Source organism: Nelumbo lutea, chromosome 7, assembly GCF_056320005.1.
Source record: "Nelumbo lutea isolate HS-2025 chromosome 7, American lotus-T2T, whole genome shotgun sequence".
NCBI lineage: Eukaryota > Viridiplantae > Streptophyta > Magnoliopsida > Proteales > Nelumbonaceae > Nelumbo > Nelumbo lutea.
In genome coordinates this window covers 61,050,307-61,072,396 of record NC_142690.1, presented here as the reverse complement: position 1 = coordinate 61,072,396, position 22,090 = coordinate 61,050,307, and the positions used below count along the sequence as shown (strand labels likewise).

Sequence of the window (22,090 nt, the reverse complement as noted above, 5' to 3'; positions counted from 1 at the left end):
GGAAGTTACATCCTAATCTTGTTCCCATTCGGTTTCAGAAAAAATATGATAGTAAAAGATCAGGAAGTGCAAATGTAGCTGTCGGGCCAGATAGTGAAGAGATGTCTGCTTCTGCACAGTTGGCAGCCATGAGAGCAGAATATGAAAAGTTTGGGAAGATGATCAGTCAGCTGAGTGATGTGACCTCTGCTTCCGACCCTTCAGGAAATGCTACTACTTCAGCATTTGATCATTCATGTATAAGGACTTCTGATAATCATGCTACCTCTTCAGGTAATCTCAAGATCCCTTGGATTATTGACTCAGGTGCTTCTGACCATATGACCAATCTGTCTACCTTGTTCGTTTCATATGACTTACTTCCTGGACATGATAAAATCACTTTAGTTGATGGTTCACTTGCCCCTATCTCTGGTAAGGGAACCATCAAGGCTACGGATTCCTTGTACCTACCTTCTGCCCTTCATGTACCTAAACTAAATACAAATTTGTTGTCTGTGAGCAGTTTAACCAAGTCACTAAACTGTTGTGTAACCTTTTTTCCTTCCTACTGTGTTTTTCAGGATCTGGAGTCTCAGAAGGTGATTGGGAGTGGCCATGAGGCAAACGGAATATACCTGCTTGATACTTCGGGACAATGCACTGATCATCTTGGGCATGTTGCTCTAGGATCTATCTCTTCAGAGTCTATTAGTCGGATTATGTTGTGTCATTGTCGTTTTAGTCATCTGTCTTTTTCGACCTTGAGTCATCTATTCCTTGAACTGTTTATGGGAATTAGTCTGTCCAGTCTTCATTGTGAGTCTTGTGAATTGTCAAAGCATTGTAGAAGCAAGTATACTTTGAGAAATAAAAGATCTTTTGTTCCTTTTAATATTGTGCATTCTGATGTGTGGGGGCCTTACCACTTACCCTCCATGGGTGGCTACAAATATTTTATCATGTTTATTGATGACTTTTCACGATTCACTTGGATATTCCTGATGAAATCCCATGATGAAGTCCAAGACTTGTAAAACAATTCCATGAATTTGTTCTAACCCAATTTGATACCAGGATTAAAATCTTCAGATTGGACAATGCAAAAGAAGACCTTGAGAAAAAACCTATCCTGCTATCTTTCTTACATGGGGGTTATTCATCAAAGCTCATGTGCTAGGACCCCAGAACAGAATGGGGTTGCTGAGAGGAAAAACAAGCATATTGTTGAGGTTGCAAGAAGTACCTTATTTGCCTCACATGTTCCTACCAGGTTTTGGGGTGATGCTGTACTTACTGCTACCTATCTTATAAACCGCATGCCATCCAGGGTTTTGGGGTTTAAGTCTCCCTTCACTCTTCTTAATCCGGACAAAGACCTTTTTCCTGTTCCTATTCGTGTCTTTGGCTGCACCTGTTATGTACATGTTCCCCCAAACATAAGGGTTATTGCTGTTTTGATCCAAAGTCTGGCAATCGGTATGTCTCAATGGATGTCACCTTTGATGAGTTTTCCCCTTTTTATGGTTCCTCTCCAGAAGGACATTGTCCACAGGGGAGGATTTGACACAAGTGTTTGCTCTTCCTCTTCATGTCCCTGTTGAGTCCCTTGATGTGTCTGCCTCTCCCTCAAATGAATCAAGGTTGGATCAGTCGTTCCATTCTCCTTGTCCCAGTACCCTACCTCCTCGTCCTATCCTCAATCCCAAGGTGTATCAAAGGCGAAGATCCAGAAATGTGCAGGTTGTTTCTCCAACAACACATAAGCCTCTTGCACTTCCAGACATAGAAGAGACAACAGGTACTGGTTCAGCACCTTTGGATTCATCCTTCCTTGACCTTCATATTCCCATTGCTGTTAGAAAAGGAAAACGGAAGTGCACTGCACACTGCATTTCCTAGCACCTTTCTTACAGTTTGCTTTCACCTTCATATTTTGCCTATCTCTCTTCTGTTGCTTCTCATCCTATTCTCAGGTATGTGTCAGAAGCTCTTAAGATTCCAGAATGGAGGGATGCTATGAAATCTGAAATAGATGCCCTACACAAGAATGACACATGGGAAGTGGTGGATTTTCCTAAAGGGAAGGATCCTATTGGTTGCAAGTGGGTCTTTACTATCAAATACAGAGCTGATGGCACCATTGAAAGGTACATGGCCAGGCTGGTTGCAAAAGTCTATACACAGACATATGGGATTGATTATTTAGAGACTTTTGCACCTGTTGCCAAGATGACATCTGTGAGGGTTCTTCTATCTTTAGCTGCTCACTTTGACTGGCCCCTTTATCAATTGAATGTGAATAATGCATTTCTGAATGGTGAATTACATGAGGAGGTTTACATGTCTCTTCCTCCAGGGATGTATGGAACTGATATAAAAGGGAAGGTATGTAGGCTGAAGAAATCTCTTTATGGACTAAAACAGTCCCCTAGAGCATGGTTTGAGAGATTTAGAACAGCACTTGTTAACTTTGGTTATGTGCAGACACAGTCTGATCATACTCTTTTTGTGAAGAGGAGTGGACCTCTGGCAGTATACCTCATTGTATATGTAGATGATATTGTAGTGACGGGTAATGATGCCTCGAGAATTCATGATCTAAAATCCTTTCTCCATACAGAGTTTGAGATTAAAGATTTGGGGGAATTGAAATACTTTCTTGGCATAGAAGTGGCTCGATCCAAGGATGGGATTCTTATCTCCCAAAGGAAGTATGCTCTTGACTTGCTCTCTGAAACTGGAAAGATGGGTGCTAGACCAGCTACTACTCCTATTGATATGAGTCATAAACTCTCAGCCTCAGAAGGGACATTGTTAGAAGACAAAGGAATCTTTCAAAGACTTCTTGGGAAACTTTTGTATCTATGCATGACTCGGCCAGATAATGCATATGCAGTCAGTTGCATTAGCCAATTCATGCATGCTCCTCGAGACACTCATTTGGCAACTGTAGAGAGAATCCTATGTTATTTGAAGGGCTCCCCTGGAAAGGGTATTCTGTTTGCCAAGCATGGTCATATGAAACTTGAAGCTTACACCGATGCTGACTGGGCCGGGAACATTGATGACAGAAGATCTACCTCTGGGTATTGCAGCTTGGTAGCTGGTAATGTTGTTTCTTGGAGAAGCAAGAAACAATCGGTTGTTGCTCGGTTTTCTGCTAAAGCAGAATATAGGGCCATGGCACATGGAGTTTCTGAATTATTATGGCTAAAATCTTTGATGGAAGAACTTGGAGTTGAATATGACAAGCCAATGATGTTGTACTGTGATAATCAGGCTGCCATCAACATTGCTCACAACCCAGTGCAACATGATTGAACCAAGCATATTGAAGTTGATCGACACTTCGTTAGGGAAAGGGTCTCTTTGGGTGAAGTGTCTTCCTATCATCACATCTGAAGGACAATTGGCAGATTTTCTTACCAAAGGCATTCCCAAGGCAAAACTTCAGCACGATACCAGCAAGCTTGGCATGATTGACATCTATGCTCAGCTTGAGGGGGAGTGTAGAGAAGATGGGCCGAATGGCCCATAGGTTGTTTATTCTTCTTGTTATTTTGGGCCCATCCTATCAATATTAAGGTTTTTTTAAGTTCTTTATAAATTCTTGCCCAACTAAGGGCCTCCTTGTAATTACTCAAATATATCTAATAAAACAGTGTTAGAGGGCTGAGATAGAGTGTTCGAAATCCTCTTCTCAGAACCCTCATTGCAGAACACTCAACTCTCTCCTCTCTTCAGTTTCAACAGTCTTCAACTAAATTAAATATTCAATATCATCCTCCTAGGCTGATTGTATTTTCGTTATTTGAATTAACAAAATTACACTCATTTATCAAAAAAAAAAGTTCAATATCATTCTTTTTCTTGCATTGTTTTAGCTTGTATTAACTTATTTATGGGATTGCATCAATATCTTAAATTTGGAATGCATATTTTATTACCAAATTGGTCACCACATTAACTAGGGAAGCCTAGACAACTAGCCAACACTCCACCGCATTGATAACATTGTTTTGAAGTAAAATACAAGGCTGATGGATCAATAGAAAAACACAAAGCTAACTAGTTGCTAAAAGAAATATGCAAGCATATGGAATACATTATTAGGAGACTTTTGCATCTGTGACTAAGAAGAATTCTATTCAGGTTCTATTGTCCAAGTAGAAAGGTGCTGAAATTCAAAACAGAAACAAATGTTTGAAGATTTCTGTTCTAATTTCATTCAGAAGATCTGTACAAATATATACAACTTCTAAGAATCAATCTAGGAGTTATTCTAGGAAACTAACCCACTAAATTAGCCTAAAAAAAGGAAACTAAATCACAGCCTAAAAAAAGGAAGATAATCACAGCCTAAATAAGAAAATAAATAACTAAAAAACAGGAAAGATTCTGACTCGGATTCCACAAGGAATAATCCCCGTCATCCTTTTCCAACACTCCCCCTCAAGCTGGTGAATGTATATCAATCATTCCCAGTTTGGATACATTTGTCTCAAACCCGACCCTAAGTAATGGTTTAGTGAGGATGTCTGCTTCCTGTGAACCAGATGGCACATAGGATAGACAAATTTTTCCACTTTCGATCTCTGATTTGATGAAATTTCTGTCAATGCAAACATGCTTCATTCGATCATGTTGAAAAAGGTTGTGTACAATTGATATTGCTGACTTACTATCACTATACAATTTCATTGGACTATCAAGTGGAAACATTTAAGTCTGACAGTAGTCGTTCAAGCCATATTAACTCACAAATCCCTTGTGCAATTGCCCTGTATTCTTCTTTTGCACTACTTTTGGACACAACAGTTTGCTTCCTACTTCGCCATGTAACAACATTCCCCCAAACCTTTGTACAATATCCTGTAGTAGACTTACAGTCCTCAACCGAACCAGCCCAATCAGCATTTGCAAATCCCTCAACTAACTGGTTATCACTTTTCTTGAACAATACCCTTGCCAGGAGTTCCTTTCAAATATCTAAGGATCTAATCAACAACACACTGATGTCTCTCGGTTGGAGCATGCATAAACTAACTAACCATAGGCAATATCGAGCCTAGTAAGTGATAGATAGATTAGTTTTCCCACAAGACGTTGATACCTCTCTTTGTTAGCTAGAGGATCATTCTCAAAGATCTTATGCTTCCAATTCTTCTCCAGTGGAGTGCTAGCTGGACGACAACCAAGCTTCCCGGTTTCCTTCAACAGATCTAGGATGTATTTTCTTTGAGAAATGAAAATACCAGTTTTGCTTCTAGCAATTTCCATCCCAAGGAAATACTGAAGTTTTCCAAGATACTTAACTTTGAACTCAGATTGTAGTAGGCCCTTGAGATTCGTAATCTCATCATTGTCATCACCTTGAATACCAAATCATCAAAATACACAATCAAGATTGATTTTTTTCCATCCCTTGATTGTTTTATGAATAGGGTGTGATCTGCCTGTGCTTGTGTGTATCCAAATCTTTTCATAACTGTGCTGAATCGAATGAACCATGCCCTAGGAGATTGATTTAACCCATACAAAGACTTCTTCAATTTACACATTGATCCTGGTTTTTCTTTGTCTTCGAAGCCAAGAGGCAGCTTCATGTAGACTTCTTCATCCAGAGTTCCATTTAGGAAAGCATTTGAAACATCCATTTTGTGCAATTCCCAATCCAAGTTGGCTGCCATAGACAAGAGAACCCGTATAGAATTCAATTTTGCAACTGGTGCAAAAGTTTCTTCGTAGTCAAGCCCGTATATTTGCGTATACCCTTGAGCAACCAAACGCACCTTGTATCTCTCTATTTTCCCTTCCAAGCCTACTTTCACCGTAAAAATCCACTTATACCCCACTAACTTCTTCCCTTCAGGCACGTTTACAACTTCCCAAGTATTATTGTCATTTAGTGCCTTCATCTCTTCCAAAACAGCAACCTTCCATTTTGAATCTCTCAAGGCATCATATATATTTGCAGGAATTGTTACATTACCAAGTTGAGATACAAATGCCCTATGAGTGTTAGATAAACGGAAATATGACAAATGATTTGAAATCAGATGTTGAGTACAAGATCTTACCCCCTTTCTTATAACAATGGGAACATCCAGATCATCACTTGTAACAGCACCTTTTTGTGAATCTTGTGGTGAATCCGCCATAGGTTCCGATGATTGGTTTTGCCAAGTAACATGGGGCCTCCTTGAGTAAACAATTAGTTCACTTTGTTGTTGGACTGATTCTCCCCCTTGACTGAGACCTGTGGTTGTATCTGGTAGGGGTAATGGTGGAGACTCAGAGGATGGTAAAGTGGACACTAATGGAGACTGGGGCAAAGACACAGGAAGAGATATTGAAGGATCCCAATGATTATCTTCAATTAAGTTCTCCCCCTGAAGAGAATCATGGGAATAGAAGGATTGATCTTCCAGGAATGTAACATCATAGGATACATAGAATTTTTTTGTGACAGGATTGTAATATTTATATCCTTTTTTAGTGGGAGTATCCTATGAAGATACATTTGATGGCCTTTGGATCAAGTTTTCCCTGAGTAGGACTGGTATTATGAACAAACACAGAACACCCGAATATTTTTGGTGGGAGACAGTTGAGTAAACAAATATGAGGGAATTCTTTTTGGAGATAACTGACTGGTGTACGGAATTTGAGGGGTTTTGATGGAAATCTATTGATTAAATAGGCAGCAGTTAATACAAATTCTCCCCAAAAAAGATGTGGAACAGCACTAGCAAACATGAGTGATCGAGCTACCTCCAACAAATGACAATTTTTTCGTTCTGCAACCCCATTTTGCTGTGAGGTAGATGTACATGAGCTTTAATGAAATATGCCATTCTGAATGAGGTAATCTCCAAGAATCTGTGCAAAGTACTCTCAATTATCTGAGCGGAGTATGTGAATGTTGCATTGGAACACATTCTTTATCATTTTATGGAAATGTTGAAACACATACCCGACATCAGATTTGTTCTTCAAGAGATAGACCCAGCAAGCATGAGTATGATCATCTATGAAGGTGATGAACCATCTCTTGACTGTTAAATGCACAACCTGTGATGCTCCCCAAATATCATTGTGAACAAGATGGAACAGTTTGGAAGGTTTGTAATTGTGAATACGATAATTTTTTCTGGACTGTTTCGCAAGAATACATGACTCACAATGGATAGAAGAAGGATCTTTATTGAAAAATAAGTTTGGATACAAATGTTTCAAATATTGAAAACTAGGATGTCCTAAGTGTTTGTGCCATAGAATTACATATGAATTCAACGAACTAGACACAGAAAGAGATAGATGTGGCTTTGGCCTTGGAGAAGAATTAGTGAGATAGTAGAGACCATGTCGTTCTTCGGCATTGCCAATCATCTTCCCCGAAGATGGATCCTGAAAAATACAACGATCACAAAGAAATGTTATTTTACAATTTCGATCCTTAGTTAACTTACTAACAGAAAGGAGATTATATCTTAAACTCGGAACATGAAGAACAGATTTCAAATAAAGTCCTTGGTAAAAAACATCTCCAACTCCAGCCACAATTATTGTATTCCCATTTGCCACTGAGACTTATCTCACCATCACATTTTTTATAATTCAAAAAAGTTGTATGATGTCCTGTCATATGATTTGATGCACCGGTGTCAACAATCCAATCATTGAGATCATCTTTTCATGATAATAGAGATGATGAGATATTACCTCATTGTGCAATTGTTGTTGTACGTGTAGAACTTGATGCCTCAGAAATTTGTTGCTGGTGAAGAAGAGGCCTTAAAATCTCCATTTGTTCCGGTGTGAAAGTTGTTGTGTTAGGCTTCTTTGTCTTAGCAGATTCGACTACATGAGCTGATGGGTTGCCTTTTCTCTGATTCTGTGGTTTCCAATCTGGAGGTTTTCCACGAATGTCCCAGCAAGTCTCCTTTGTGTGATACGGCTTTTTGTAGTGTTCACACCACTGGTGGTTTTCTTTTTTCTTTTGAGGTTGAGACCGAGTAGATGCAAGTGCAGATCCTTGAGATTGTTCCTCTAGGATTCCGTGTGAGGATGGGTTCAGCATGACTTTCCTCCTGCTTTCTTCTCGTCGAACCTCAGAGAACACCTCATGAAGTGAAGGAAGGGGTTTGATTCCAAGAATACGACATCGTACTTCATCCAGGTCTTTATTGAGTCCTTGAAGAAAATCAAATACTCGATCTTTCTCAAAGACTTGATTGTACAGTAATTGATCCCTACCTTAGAGAACGAATTTCAAAACACTAAGATGTGTTTCCAAGATCTGAGTACATCTCCTAAACAGCCTTCCATATTTCGTGAGCATTCTTGTAAAACAGATACGTGTGTCCTATTTGCAGCTCCATGGAATTGATTAACCACGCCATGACAATGGAATTTTTTGCTTCCCATGTCTTGTAACTCGCATTACTGCTCGCTGGAGGAGGGATTTCACCAGTAAGGTAACCCACTTTTCCTTTTCCTCGAATCACTAACAAAACGGATTGAAACCATTCACAAAAATTGCACCCATTTAATTTGTGTTGGGTAATCTGCAGAGAATGGCTTATGTCAGAGGTGGTGAAGGAGGTTCCAAGGGATCTCGATGCATTCATGGTTGAATCTACTACTGTCGAGTCCACTGTTGATGAAGAATGGCTAGTTCCAAACATCGCCGCAGGCTTTGATGCCATGAAAACAGAAACAAATGTTTAAAGATTTCTGTTCTAATTTCATTCAGAAGATCTATACAAATATATACAACTTCTAAGAATCAATCTAGGAGCTATTCTAGGAAACTAACCCACTAATTTAGCCTAAAAAAAAGAAACTAAACCACAGCCTAAAAAAGGAAGATAATCACAGCCTAAATAAGAAAATAAATAACTAAAAAACAGGAAAGATTCTGACTAGGATTCCACAAGGAATGATCCTCGTCATCCCTTTCCAATAGAAATAAAGATCTATAAAAGAAAAGAATATTTCTTGAAGAAGTAGAGAAGAAAGGAGAAAAGGAGGAAAAGAAATTTGAGAGAGAAAAGAGAGCAATAATGTTGAAGAAGTACAAAGACCAATATGCCCTTATAGGGTGGCTAACACATAAAACAGCATAAAACAATTAAAATAACTGCTCAAAAAGGACTTACCAAGAGTGTTGTGGTCCCCACTTCCTATCTAAACAATAAATAATCAAAAACTACTACTATAGACTACATAATTTGTCTAAAACCTCAATGCTCCCCCTCAAGTTGGGAGTAAATGTCACACATTCCCAACTTGCATAGATTGTATTCAAGCTTGTGAAATGGGGACCACAACAATTGTAGTTCAGAGCAGACATAAGGCAAGCAGACTTCTCCAGTTGTCACCCTTTCTCTTATGAAGTGCCTATCAACCTCAATGTGTTTAGTCCAATCATGCTGAATTGGATTATGGGCAATAATGATTGCAGCTTGGTTGTCACAATAAAACAACATGGGCTCCTCCGCTTTTATTCCAATCTCACTCAATAGAGATTTCACCCAAAGTAGTTCTGAAACACCATGAGCCATAGATCTATATTCAGCCTATGCACTTGATCTAGCCACAACTAACTGTTTTTTACTATTCCATGAGACCAAATTTCCTCCCACAAAGGTGCATACCCCTGATGTAGATCTCCTATCATCTAAGCAACCTGCCCAATCTGCATCTGTGTAGGACTTCAAATTTAAATTTTCATGGTCTAAGAAGAGAAATCGAAAGCATTAATTCTATGACTTCCCAGTGCTGAACCTCAAAAGTATCCAAGATCCTTGATCAACCTGCCCAATCTACATCTAAGCAACCTGCCCAATCTTTCAATGTGCAAGTATCCTCTCAATGGCTTCCCAGTGTTGAACCTCAAAAGCATGCATATACTGACTCAACACTAACAGCATAGGAGATGTTTGGACGTGCCATAATCTTCCTACATCCTTAACCAACTCACCATTCAAAGCATTAATCCTATGATTTGGATCAATAGAATCCAACACTTGGATCTTACAACCTCAATCCCCAAAAAATATTTCAGTTCACCTAGATCCTTGATCTCAAACACTTGTTGTAGTGACTTCTTGAGTGCATCAATCTCCTTCAGATCATTTCATGTAACAACTATATCATCTACATATATAATCAATACAGACAAGAGTGTCTCTCTCCTTTTTACAAGGAGAGTATGATAGATTGAGTCCGTGTACCCAAAACGAATAAGTGCTCCTCTAAACCTATCAAGCCATGCCCTAGGTGACTGTTTCAAACCTTATAGTGATTTCTTCAACTTGCAAACTTTTCCCTTACCAACATTCTCATAAAAAACAATTGGAATGTCCATATATACCTCTTCTTGCAAATCACCATTAAGGAAAGCATTTTTAACATTAAGATGGAATAGAGGCCATGAATAGGTAGTTGCTAGGGAAAAGAGAAACCGAATTGAGCTCATCTTAGCAACTGGTGCAATAGTCTCCAAGTAATCAATACCATAGGTCTATGTATAAGTTTTTGCAACAAACCTTGCCTTGTACCTCTCTATGCTACCATCAGCCCTGTACTTCACAGTGAACAATCATCTGCATCCAATTGTCTCTTTGTCTGTACGAAGATCAACTATTTCCCATGTCTGATTTTTAACCAAGGCTTCCATTTCTTCTTTCATAGCTAGTTTCCACTCAAATTTGAAGAGACCCTCACTGACATTCTTAGGTATAGACACAGAATCCAAGGAAGAAAGGAAAGCACGGTAGGAGGGTGATAAGGCACTGTAGGAGAGATGTTGTGAAATGCAACGGGTTGTATACTTTATCTTCCCTTTGCAAAGTGCAATGGGAAGATCATGATCAGAGGGATCAGCTGCCACAACAATGTTAGGTACCGAAGCATCATTATCAGGGGAAATAACAGGCTTAGGCTCAAGGGAAATACCTGGAATTGTACTATTCAAACTTGGGATCTCAGATGGACTAATGGGGAGTGTTGCAAGTTCTTCTATCTGAGCATGTGTAGAGTCAACCCTCTTCTAGTGGCGTTGATAGGCCTGTGAGGCTGTCTACAGTGAATCAGGCAGTTGAACTGTAGTTGCTAATGGTGGAATAGGTGGATCAGATGAATGAACAAATGACACTAGAAGAGGGATAGGTTGTGAGTTCTCCTCCCCAAAACACTCCCCTTGAGGAGAACCACGCAAGAAAAAGAAAGCAGCAACATACATAAACTCAGAAAAGAGGTATTGTTGTTATGATCCAATGTCGGGGAGCATGTATGTTACTATGGATGTTACATTTTTTGAGTCTACTTTCTTTTTCTTGGGTTGTTCTCCTCAGAGGGAGTGTTTTGGGGAGGAGAACTCACAACCTATCCCTCTTCCGGTGTCATTTGATCCACCTATTCCACCATCAGCAACGACAGGCCCATTGTCTGATCCATTACGACCAGCCTCACAAGTCTATCAATGCCACCAAAAGAGGGTTGACTCCACACATGCTCAGATAGAATAATTTGCACCTCTCCACCAATCTATCTGAAGAACTAGAACTGACTGAATCCTTCTTACTCATAAGTTGTTCATAATTTTTCCAATTCAATCCTAACTGTTGTTATTGCAATGGACTCCAGATCAACCTAGGAGAGGGTCCTAAACGGTCTCCTATAATTGCCACATTTGCATTTCCCTTCTTGTTCTTGATCCGAGCTGGTAGGAGATGAAGGTAAAGCTTCCAACAATTGTCTCTGGTATGTTTAGTCTTCTTGCAATAGTCACACACCAAGTCCTTCCTAACCTCACTACTCCCCCATCTCCATTTGGCTTAGATTTAATTGCACTAACCATAGCTAACTGATCAATCCCAGGCTGTCTCAACATGACATTCCTCCTGCTCTCCTCCCAAGAGACAAAGGCATAAGCTTGAGAAAAAGTCAAACTTTCTCTAGAAAGGAGATGTTGCCTAGCAATATCGAATTCAAAGTCCAACCCAGCCAAGAACTCAAAGAGAGAAGACAAAGCAACTGAAATCACTACTAGAAGCAGTGCTTTTAATACCAACCTAGAAACAAAATTATTTTCCGCCCAGGTGGCAAGTCACCATCTTAACCACCAGGTCAAATGGGTAAACCTGTGACATCATAATTAAATAATAAAATATAGAAAATATATATTGCAAAATAATACAGAAATTTTGTAAAAAAAATTGGGCATATCTATAATATCATAAATTCATCATGCTAAACAAAAATAAGTGTGAAAACAAAAATTATTTTTATTAAGATGGAAATGGATAAAGATAAAAACAAAAAAATATTAGTATTTAACCCATGACCTTCTGACCATGCAAAATTGTTCAATAGTTCAACCAGCCAGGTGACCAGATCATTGACCAAGTCAATGGTATGCATGTGGTTCAGTGGTGAAACATACCTAGAATTCTTGCCACATGACAAGTCAAGTATTCCAACTGGCTGGATTGACCATGGGTTGAAAACACCAACTAGAAGAGCCACAAGCTTCAAATGCTTCCTGAAGAAATTGCAATCTTCAAATTGATAAAAGGGTAGCCCAATGCACGAGGCTCCCACCAATGCAGGGCCTGGGGAGGGACAGATGTACACAGTCATACCCCTGCACATATAGAGATGTTGTTTCCAAGATTTGAACCCTAGTCACCCAGTTTGCAATGGAGCAACCCAAACATTGTGATCTTCAAATTGATCCGATACCATATTACACAGTCTAGTTCTGACTTAGAAGCAGCTACAAGTACAAAAGAAAAAGAGAGGCAGAGAGAAGAAATCCAACCAATCGATACCTAACTATAAATAGAATGACTATTCTGCCCTTAAAAGGCGGGACAGAACATAAACAAATAAACCATAAGTAAAAGGGCATAAACATGACACCTAACACTTCTTTTTTTAAGGCATCTTGGATGGTTGTTATTTTTCTTTTTCCTGCTTTTGTCAAAAACTTGGTTTGACAGGGTTTAGTTAGTAATATTATAGAGAGTACACAAACAGGGGTATACCTGTTATTTAATTTGTATTGTAGAATGATATAAATAACAGAATGAGGCTCATGCCTCACTTTTTCTTTTCCTTGAACCTGCATTCTTCTCTTTCACTCATCTTTATTTTCTTACAATTACAAAATTCAAAGATTAAATTCAAGGGAAAATATGCAAGTATCTATTCCATAATGTTGCAAATAATCTTTCAAAAGTTGAGTAGGAAATAGCTTTCGTAAAAGATGAAAACTATTAAAGAATCAAACTTGGGAATTGGTGGGTTGTCTAAGAGGGATGAAACCAGAAGGAAATAGCTTTTATTGTAAATCATAATGTGGATGGTCCTAAGGGTTCGTTTGGTTTCCAGGAATAAGTGCCTGGAATCAGAATCGGAATGGGCCATTCCAATTCCTACAGTTTGCTTGGCAGTAATGGGATTCTCATCCCCATTCTTGAGGGAATGGGATTCCCCCATATGGTTACAGACCCCCCTTGGGATGCAAAGGGATCGGATCATATTCGAATCAGGGTATATTCAAATTCGATCCGAAGCGATAGGATCTGATAGGACTCGATTTGAATTCGAATCCTATCGCTAAGTCGGATTTGATACGGTCCGATTTTTCTTTAAAAATTAATAAATTATTAAAAGAAAATAAAAAACTGTGTATGTCTATCAAACATAGGCTATGTTGCAGGTGGGATTACTCAGCATATGGATACTCCAAACTTGTTTATCTAGACAGCATAAAGGGTTTTGTGATACTTTTAAGTCTTATCCAGGAAAAGGTCTTTTATTCCCTAACCATAAACTTCTTGGCACGATAGCATACACAGTTGTTGATAGACATGTGCAAATCAACATTCAATTTCTGTGTATTCTACCTTAACTCGGGCAGGGGGAACCATATTACTTGCATCAGTAAGAAATAGCCAACTGTTACTCATCTAGTGAAAGTAAAGTATTAAGCTATGCCTAATGGTGTTTCTAACTTCTAAGCAACATTATTGAAAGATTTGCTTAGTGAATTAAGTTTTTCAATTAGACACCCAATAAAATTGTATTGAAACAACCACATTGCCACCACAATCTTAACCAACATAATCAAACAAAATACATTAAAGTGGATAAACAATTCATCAAAGAGATGTCATCATAAGAATTAAGAACTGTTAGTGTCGAGTATGTAGGGGTATTTCTGTCTTTATACTTATGTTGAGGTTGCTGAACTGTAATATTATATTAGAACTAGTGTCCCTCACTTAAGTAAGGGCACATATGTCTTTTCCATTATGTTAGTAATATAAAACATGTCTGGCCAAATGGGAGAGGTAATTTTTCTCTTATTCTAACCAGACTTTTCTTCTCTCCTTTTCTCCTCTTTTCTCCCTCTTTCTTTCTTCTTTCTTCTTCTCTCTTCTTGGCTGTTATCAGACTAACAGAACTCAAGGGCAGGCCAAAGCATAATATTGTATCAGACCACAACTAAGCAACTCGGATCTGCCCAGATTTCTGTTTTCTGCGCACTCAGTCTAGGGTTTTCTCTTGATTTCTCTGCCATCAATTGGAGATAAGGGAAAGGGCTGAAAAGGAGTGGTCGCCCTCTTCCCTTGGAGGTCTCTATGCCACCAGTTGTGCTGTTCATGGTCGGTTGCTGTGGTTTCTAAGAAGCCCTTCCCTAATCGATGAAGAGAAGAGGGCTGATTCGTGTGGTGCAGCGGGTGTCTTGTGTGGTCTGATTTCTTTTTGTGTGGTTTTTTTTCAGGTGACAAGGTAAGAGATTTCTATGCATATTTTTGTTATGAATCAAATAGGAAGTATGTTTCAGATCATATGGTGGGATTTCAGACTGTAGTATGCTAGGGTTTATGCTGTTTTTTCGTGTGATTCGAATGGGGAGTGGTCCTCATATAGTGTGGTGAGATTTCAGGTAGTCGTGGGGTAGGGTTTGTGGTGTAAAAGGTGCAATATTCAGCAATAACAAGTGCTGAAACCAGTGTGATCAGTGTGATCAAGTAGTGTGTAGTGTGCCGAATTCAGTAATAACAGAATTCAGCAATGGGAGATAGTAGTGATAGAAAATCTAATGTGATGAAACCTACTGACTACCTGAATGTTCAAATGACCTCCATTAAACCTACTGACTACCTAAATCTGTAGAAGTTTTTCTAAAGGCAAAGAAGAAGGTGAAACACATAAGGGAGGAGAAACCCTCCACTGATTCTCATGAGTATAATGACTGGGAACAAGAGGATGCACAGATTATCACGTGGTTATGGAACAGTATGGAATCCAAAATTAGTGTAAATTTCATGTATCAGGAATACTTTAATCCGCAAGAGAGCAATCAGAGTCTTGAGGAGTACTATGCTAGTATGAGAAACATTCGTAATGAGTTGAATGTTTATCGCCCCCTCATTTTTTATGTCAAACTTCAGCAAAACAGAGAGAATAGCTTGATGTGACTCGATTTTTGGTGGGGATGAAATCTGAGTATGAACCAGTGCGAGCTCAGATACTATGAGGATCAACTCTCCCTTCCTTGGAAGAGGTGTTTGCTCAACTTCGGAGGACTTCTATTAGATCTACCGAGAACTCTAATGTTTCTAATAGATGAGCCTTTGCAGTATCAAGGGGCCGTGGTGTTAGAGGTGGAGCTTGGGGAGCTCAGTCTGGCCGTAGTGGTAGCAGTGGTCCGGTATATGGCCGGAGTGGTGGTGGTGGACCTACATATAACCATGGTGGTGGTCGTACTGGAGGTAGAGATTCAGGGGGAGCTCGAGGCAGAGGACATGGCTTGGGTCCGAGGAGATGTACTCATTCTGGTATGAATGGACATACCATTAATTATTGCTATGAGTTGCATGGTCTACCCTCAACTTGGGCCAATCATGCCATGACTAGTGACACCAGTTTCAGACAGGAGAGTCGTTCAGCTGATCAGATGCCTCCTACATCCATAGATGTTCCCGGGAAGGAGATGGTGAGTGTTCCCCGTGATGCGTATGAGAGGTTTATCCAATCCACATTTCAGCAGAACACGGCTACTTTCGCACACTCAGGTATGGCTTGTTTGGCATCCACACCCAATCCCTGGATTACTAACTCTAGAGCCTCCAATCACATGATTGGAATTCCATGTGTGTTTTCCTCCCTCTCTCATTGCTCAACATCACAATCTGTTACCCTTGCTAATGGTTCCACATCCTCCAATTGTGGTGTTGGCAATGTTAACATGACCCCCTTATCTTTATCCTCAGCTTTGTATGTCCCTAATGTTCCGTTTAACCTTATGCCTGTTAGTAAGTTGACCAAGTCACTCAATTGTTCTATTACTTTTTACCCTTCTTCATGTGTTTTTCAGGATCTCAAGACGGGGATGAAGATTGGTGGAGGGCATGAAGCTGGTGGATTGTATTATCTTGACGGTGGTGGAAGAACATCAACAGCTCTCCAGTCATCTCTCTCTCCTCTCTAGTGGCACTGTCAATTTGGTCATCCTTCGCTGAAAGTTTTGAAGTCTTTGGTTCCTTCGTTGAGTCAACTTTCTATTTTAGATTGTGAGTCGTGTCAGTTGGGGAAACATCATCGTGCTCCCTTTAGTCCTAGGGTTGAAAACTGTGTTGAGTCCTTTTTCTTTGGTTCATTTAGATGTTTGGGGTCCTTATAAAGTGATGTCAGACAATGGATATAGATATTTTGTCATTTTTGTTGATGATTATTCAAGGATGATGTGGCTCTATTTAATGAAAGAAATGAGTGAATTATTTACCATCTTCCAAAAATTTTATGCTGATTCACAACCAATTTGGTGTTCACGTTAAAATTTTCCGTTCCGATAATGATCGTGAATATTTCTCTTCATCATTTCAAAAATACTTGGACCAACATGGCATTATACATCAGACCTCATGTACCAAAACCCCACAACAAAATGGGGTGGTTGAGAGAAAGAATCGTCATCTTTTGGAAACAGCTCGATCCCTCATGCATCACATGAATGTTCCCAAACCCTTTTGGAGTGATGCAGTGCTTACTTCTTGCTTCTTGATTAATCGGATGCCTACGTCTATCCTTGATGGTCATTCCCCATTCACTACCTTGTTTCCCACCTTGTCTTTGTTTCCTCTTTCTCCTCGAGCTTTTGGGTGTGTCTGCTTCATCCATAATCTTGGCCCTGGGAAGGACAAGTTAGATGCACGATCCACTAAGTGCATCTTCCTTGGCTATCCCCGGACCCAGAAAGGGTATAAGTGTTATCATCCTAGTTCTCGATGTTGCTTTGTGTGTGCTGATGTTACCTTCTTTGAGTCTACTCCATTTTTCTTGGGGTCCAGTGATGCTTCTTCCTCCTCATCACCTCCTCCACTTCCACTTCCAGTTGCGGATTATGTTCCCCTTGTTCCAGTTGTGACCAAGTCCTTGCCTCCAATGCCACCACCTGTTGAACGACCACCTATATGTCAAGTGTTTACACATCACCCACATCTACCGGCTGCTACTCCTCCAACTCCATCAGGTCGACAGATCCGGCAGTGGTCTCTACACCAGCCCCAAACCCAGTATCTGATCTTGATCTTCCCATTGCCTTACGGAAAGGTAAACGCACTTGTACCCTTTATCCTATTTCAAATTATGTTTCACTCACTCCCTTTCCACTTCCCATCGCCAAGTCATCTATTTGTTATCCCCTGTTGTTGTCCCTAAAGATGTCCAAGAAGTCCTTGCCTCTCTAGGGTGGTGCCTTGGGAAGCAGGTTGTCGGTTGTAAGTGGGTTTATACTGTTAAGTATTTACCTGATGATAGTGTAGAGCGCCTAAAAGCTAGATTGGTTGCAAAAGGGTACTCCCAAACCTATGGTATTGACTACACAGACACCTCTCCAGTTGCTAAGATAGGTCCGATTCGTGTTGTGATCTCTCATGCTACTATGTATGATTGACCCCTCTATCAACTTGATATCAAGAATGCTTTCTTGCATGGTGATTTGCTCGAGGAGGTCTATATGGAACAACCACTGGAGTTTGTTGCTCAGGGGGAGGATGGTAAGGTATGCAGACTAAAGAAGCTATTTATGGGCTTAAACAGTCTCCTCGAGCATGGTTTGGTAGGTTCAGTGAGGTGGTAAAGAAGTTTGGTATGAAACAGTGCCAAGTTGATCATTTAGTCTTCAGTCATGACTCTCAGGTAGGAAAATTCCTATTGGTGGTGTATGTAGATGATATTGTTATTATCAGGAATGACAAAGGACCTTAATAAATTGGTAAATTGAAAACTTTTCTACAGGAACATTTTCAAACAAAGGACCTTGGTAAATTGAAATATTTCTTGGGGATAGAAGTAGCAAGGTCTAAGCATGCTATTAATTTGTGTCAGAGGAAATATGTGCTTGATTTGCTGGAGGAAACAGGTTTGTTGGGTGCTAAACCAACTGAAACACCTATGGAAACAAATACTAAGTTGAGCAGTGATATGGGTGAAGTATTTGAAAACCCTGGAAGATACCGACAACTTGTAGTTAAACTGAACTACCTAACCATTACTTGGCCAGATATTTCATTTGCAGTTAGTGTGGCAAGTCGGTTCATGCAGAAACCTCTGGTTCCTTATTGGGGTGCGGTTCTAAGAATTGTGAGTTATTTAAAAGGGGCTTCTAGTCGTGGTTTGATATACAAAAGTGGTGGAAAACTTGAAATAGAAGGATAATCTGATGCTGACTGAGTCGGTTCTATGTATGATAGGAGGTCTACCACAAGCTATTGCACTTTTCTTAGGGGTAATCTGGTGACATGGAAAAGTAAGAAGCAGACATTCGTGGCGAGAAGTAGTGCAAAGGCAGAATATAGAACTATGGCGCATACTACTTGTGAATTAGTGTGGTTGAGGAACCTTCTACAGGAGATAGGATACAATGTTAACACTCCAATGAAGCTCTACTGTGACAATCAGGCAGCAGTTCATATTTCTTCTAATCCGGTGTTTCATGAAAGAACCAAGCACATAGAGGTTGACTGTCACTTTGTAAGAGAGAAGGTGCTGAATGGAGTGATAGACACTGCATATGTTAACACAGGGAACCAGTGAGCAAACTTATTTACTAAAGGATTGAGTCGGAGAAGGAGTGGACTACATATGTAACAAGCTGGGATTATATGATATATACTCACTAGCTTGAGGGGGAGTGTTAGTGTCGAGTATGTAGGGGTATTTCTGTATTTATACTTATGTTGAGATTGCTGATCTGTAATATTATATAAGAACTAGTGTCCCTCACTTAAGTAAGGGCACATGTGTCTTTTCCATTATGTTAGTACTATAAAACATGTCTGGCCAAATAGGAGAGGTAATTTTTCTCTCAATCGAACCGGACTTTTCTTCTCTCCTTTTCTCCTCTTTCCTCTCTTTCTTTCTTCTTTCTTCTTCTCTCTTCTTGGCTGTTATCAGACTAATAGAACTCAAGGGCAGGCCGAATCATAATAAGAACTATGTTTGCTTTTCAAGAAAACATGCAGTCACTTGACTCAGTTCCTAACCAAAGGAAATGTGTGCCTAATCTGGGCAGTATTTTGGGCAAGTTGAGCATGAGATAAATGCATATATGCATATCATATACTTCAATTCTTAGTGTAAATTCTGAAACCTCCACCCATGTCCTTCTCATATCCAGGAAACATAAATTGCGGAGTTTAACAATATTGAAATGCAGGTCTATTGGGTATGTATTTGGGTATAGTGGACGGTACACTATGATGTTTAGATCGGGTCTCAGGCATTTTTTGTACATCTCCACACTTACAAATTAGTAAACTTGTTTTATTACTCTTCTAAAGAATACTCAGAGAACAATGGAATTTTATTGTTATCTGAACTCTTGAAACTTCAACCAAGTTGAACACTAATTCACCAAACCAACATGCATACGATAAAGAAAAGAAAGAGGTTAGGTAGTGTAAGCATTACCTGGTCAATAATATCATCCAAAGGATTGTTTGGAAGATTCAAGGAACGGATGATGTCCAAAATTTTTGACTTACGCTCCATAGCTCCTTCATATCTAATGAAGGTTAATAAAATAGTCAATCCCATCTACGTCAGTTAACCAGTATATAAAATACAATTATTAAGGGGGGAATGTCAGGGGGGCTATATATTTTGATACCTCTTGAGAAGTTCTGTTAAGTATACATGTCTTGCTTGGAGATACTCATCTGTCTTTTCCTTGCAAGAATGGCATGACCAATCCTCTGGCACTAAGTCCGTCAAAGGTGGCACCAAACATGAAGAATGGACCAGTTGACCACAACAAGAACATTGGAGTAACTTTTTCCTTTCCTAAAGTAATGTGGTAGATTAAGATAGTAACTGGAAGATGGCACCTGCATTCAAACCATTTAGTAGTAAAAACAAGTTACCTCTTCAGTATTGCAAATTTCACAAATCTGAAACTCGTCATCAGACTCTGTGGATTCCTGGTCAGACTCGGCTGCATAGACCAAAAAGATTTGATTAGTAATATGATTATAACTACCTGATTATTTCTTCGCTCCATAATATCTACCAAACCCAAATAAAGGAGAGTCAAAATTTTAAGCTAAATTGCATCCAAAGTATGGTCCATCTCCTTGCATGTTGCATCCTCTTGCATGTTGCACCAGCAGCCGTATAGAGCTAATATGGTCCATCCCCCATTTGTGATCAGTCCCTAAGGTTTATCCCCTAGATTCCAGCTATCCCATTGATCCCAGATATGGCATTGTAGAGTGTTAGTGTCGACTCTATACGGGTAGTTTAGTCCTTTTATTTATGGTCGGTATGAGGTGTAATGTATAAGTGCTGATGTGTCCCATACTTAAGTAGGGGCATAACAGACTTTTTGTTTTATTTTAGAAAACTATAAATATAACCTGGCCAACTGGAGAGACTTGTGTTTGCTCTCTAGTTTGAACCAGTTTCTTCTTCTCCTCTCTTCTCTTCTTTTCTTCCTCTCTCTTCTATCTCCTCTAACCTGTTTCTACTACTATTTCTAACAGAATTAGAATGCAGGTCTGAACTTTATCAAAGAGTAATGTTGGATGCAGCTTGAAGGATGCTCCATGAAGAACCAAGGAGCCAACATATTGGGACTTCATTTCAGAATAAAGAGAACAATATTAAGTCCGCTCTTTCTGAGCCCATTAGTAAGGTGACTCCTTTGTCGAGCTACCTCTTTTCCATAGCAATCAAAAGGGACTCAGCTAATGCTATCAGCAGGGATTATGCACTTTGGAGTTGTTCCCAACAGCTATCTAATATCCTTAACAACATTGTCTCGAGTATGTAATACAGTTGGGATATTTCTCTCTATTTGCACCATTGTCTTGAGATACAGAGGGAATCAAGAGTTACTACTGATGATGGCTAATCCAGGGTGGTAGAAATCAATAGTGCATAACAATTAACTAAATTAATCTTTGGCATAGCTATATAGCTTGTACAGATTGGGATTGAATCATGTTCTTTCAGTTTGTAACATCCATCTTTTTTTCTTCCTTTCTTATTGATAACTATGAGAAATTTAGTATGTAAAATAATAGCTTGTACAATCTGCCAAGCATCCCACAACAAATAAAAAGTTGTGCATTCCTCTAGTGAGGTTGGCATTTGGTGTGCAAGTTGGGACAGATTAGGTCAAGTTGAGGTCAACCCCAACCCAACCCAAGCTGTGAAACCCTTAACCCTAACTCAAACCCATCGAGTAGAGATCGGGTTGGGTTCTGGTTGGGCTTGGGTTGGGTTCGGGTTGGCCTGCCTTCTCTACTACTGTTTGCCAAATGTTCTTATTTCCTAAATGTAAGGGTTAAGGTCAATTCAGTTTTAGCACTATTATATGTAAGAGGATAATAGTCGTCATGCTTTTGAAAAATTTCGCCTTCAAACTTAAAACTGACATACATAGATACATACATGCAAATAGATAGTTAGATGCATGCATTAATGGATGAATAGTTGAACATTTACATATATGCAACATGCATAGGTTGGCCAAGACGGCAAGGCCTCAACCCTAGCCCAACCCAAAGTTAAGTTAGGT

At 39.5% G+C, this 22,090-nt stretch overlaps 1 protein-coding gene across 1 annotated transcript in view; it reads right to left on the bottom strand.

Annotated features, from left to right (window-relative positions):
- Window positions 1-22,090, bottom strand: part of EMB1135 (RING/FYVE/PHD zinc finger superfamily protein) — a 109,076-nt gene that overhangs the window by 25,326 nt on the left and 61,660 nt on the right. The window contains exons 15-17 of the mRNA XM_088954611.1: window positions 20,433-20,503; window positions 20,180-20,352; window positions 19,981-20,074 (exon numbers count right to left, since the gene is read on the bottom strand). Of these exons, the coding sequence (XP_088810737.1) occupies window positions 19,981-20,074; window positions 20,180-20,352; window positions 20,433-20,503 (338 nt within the window). The remainder of the gene's footprint in view (window positions 1-19,980; window positions 20,075-20,179; window positions 20,353-20,432; window positions 20,504-22,090) is intronic.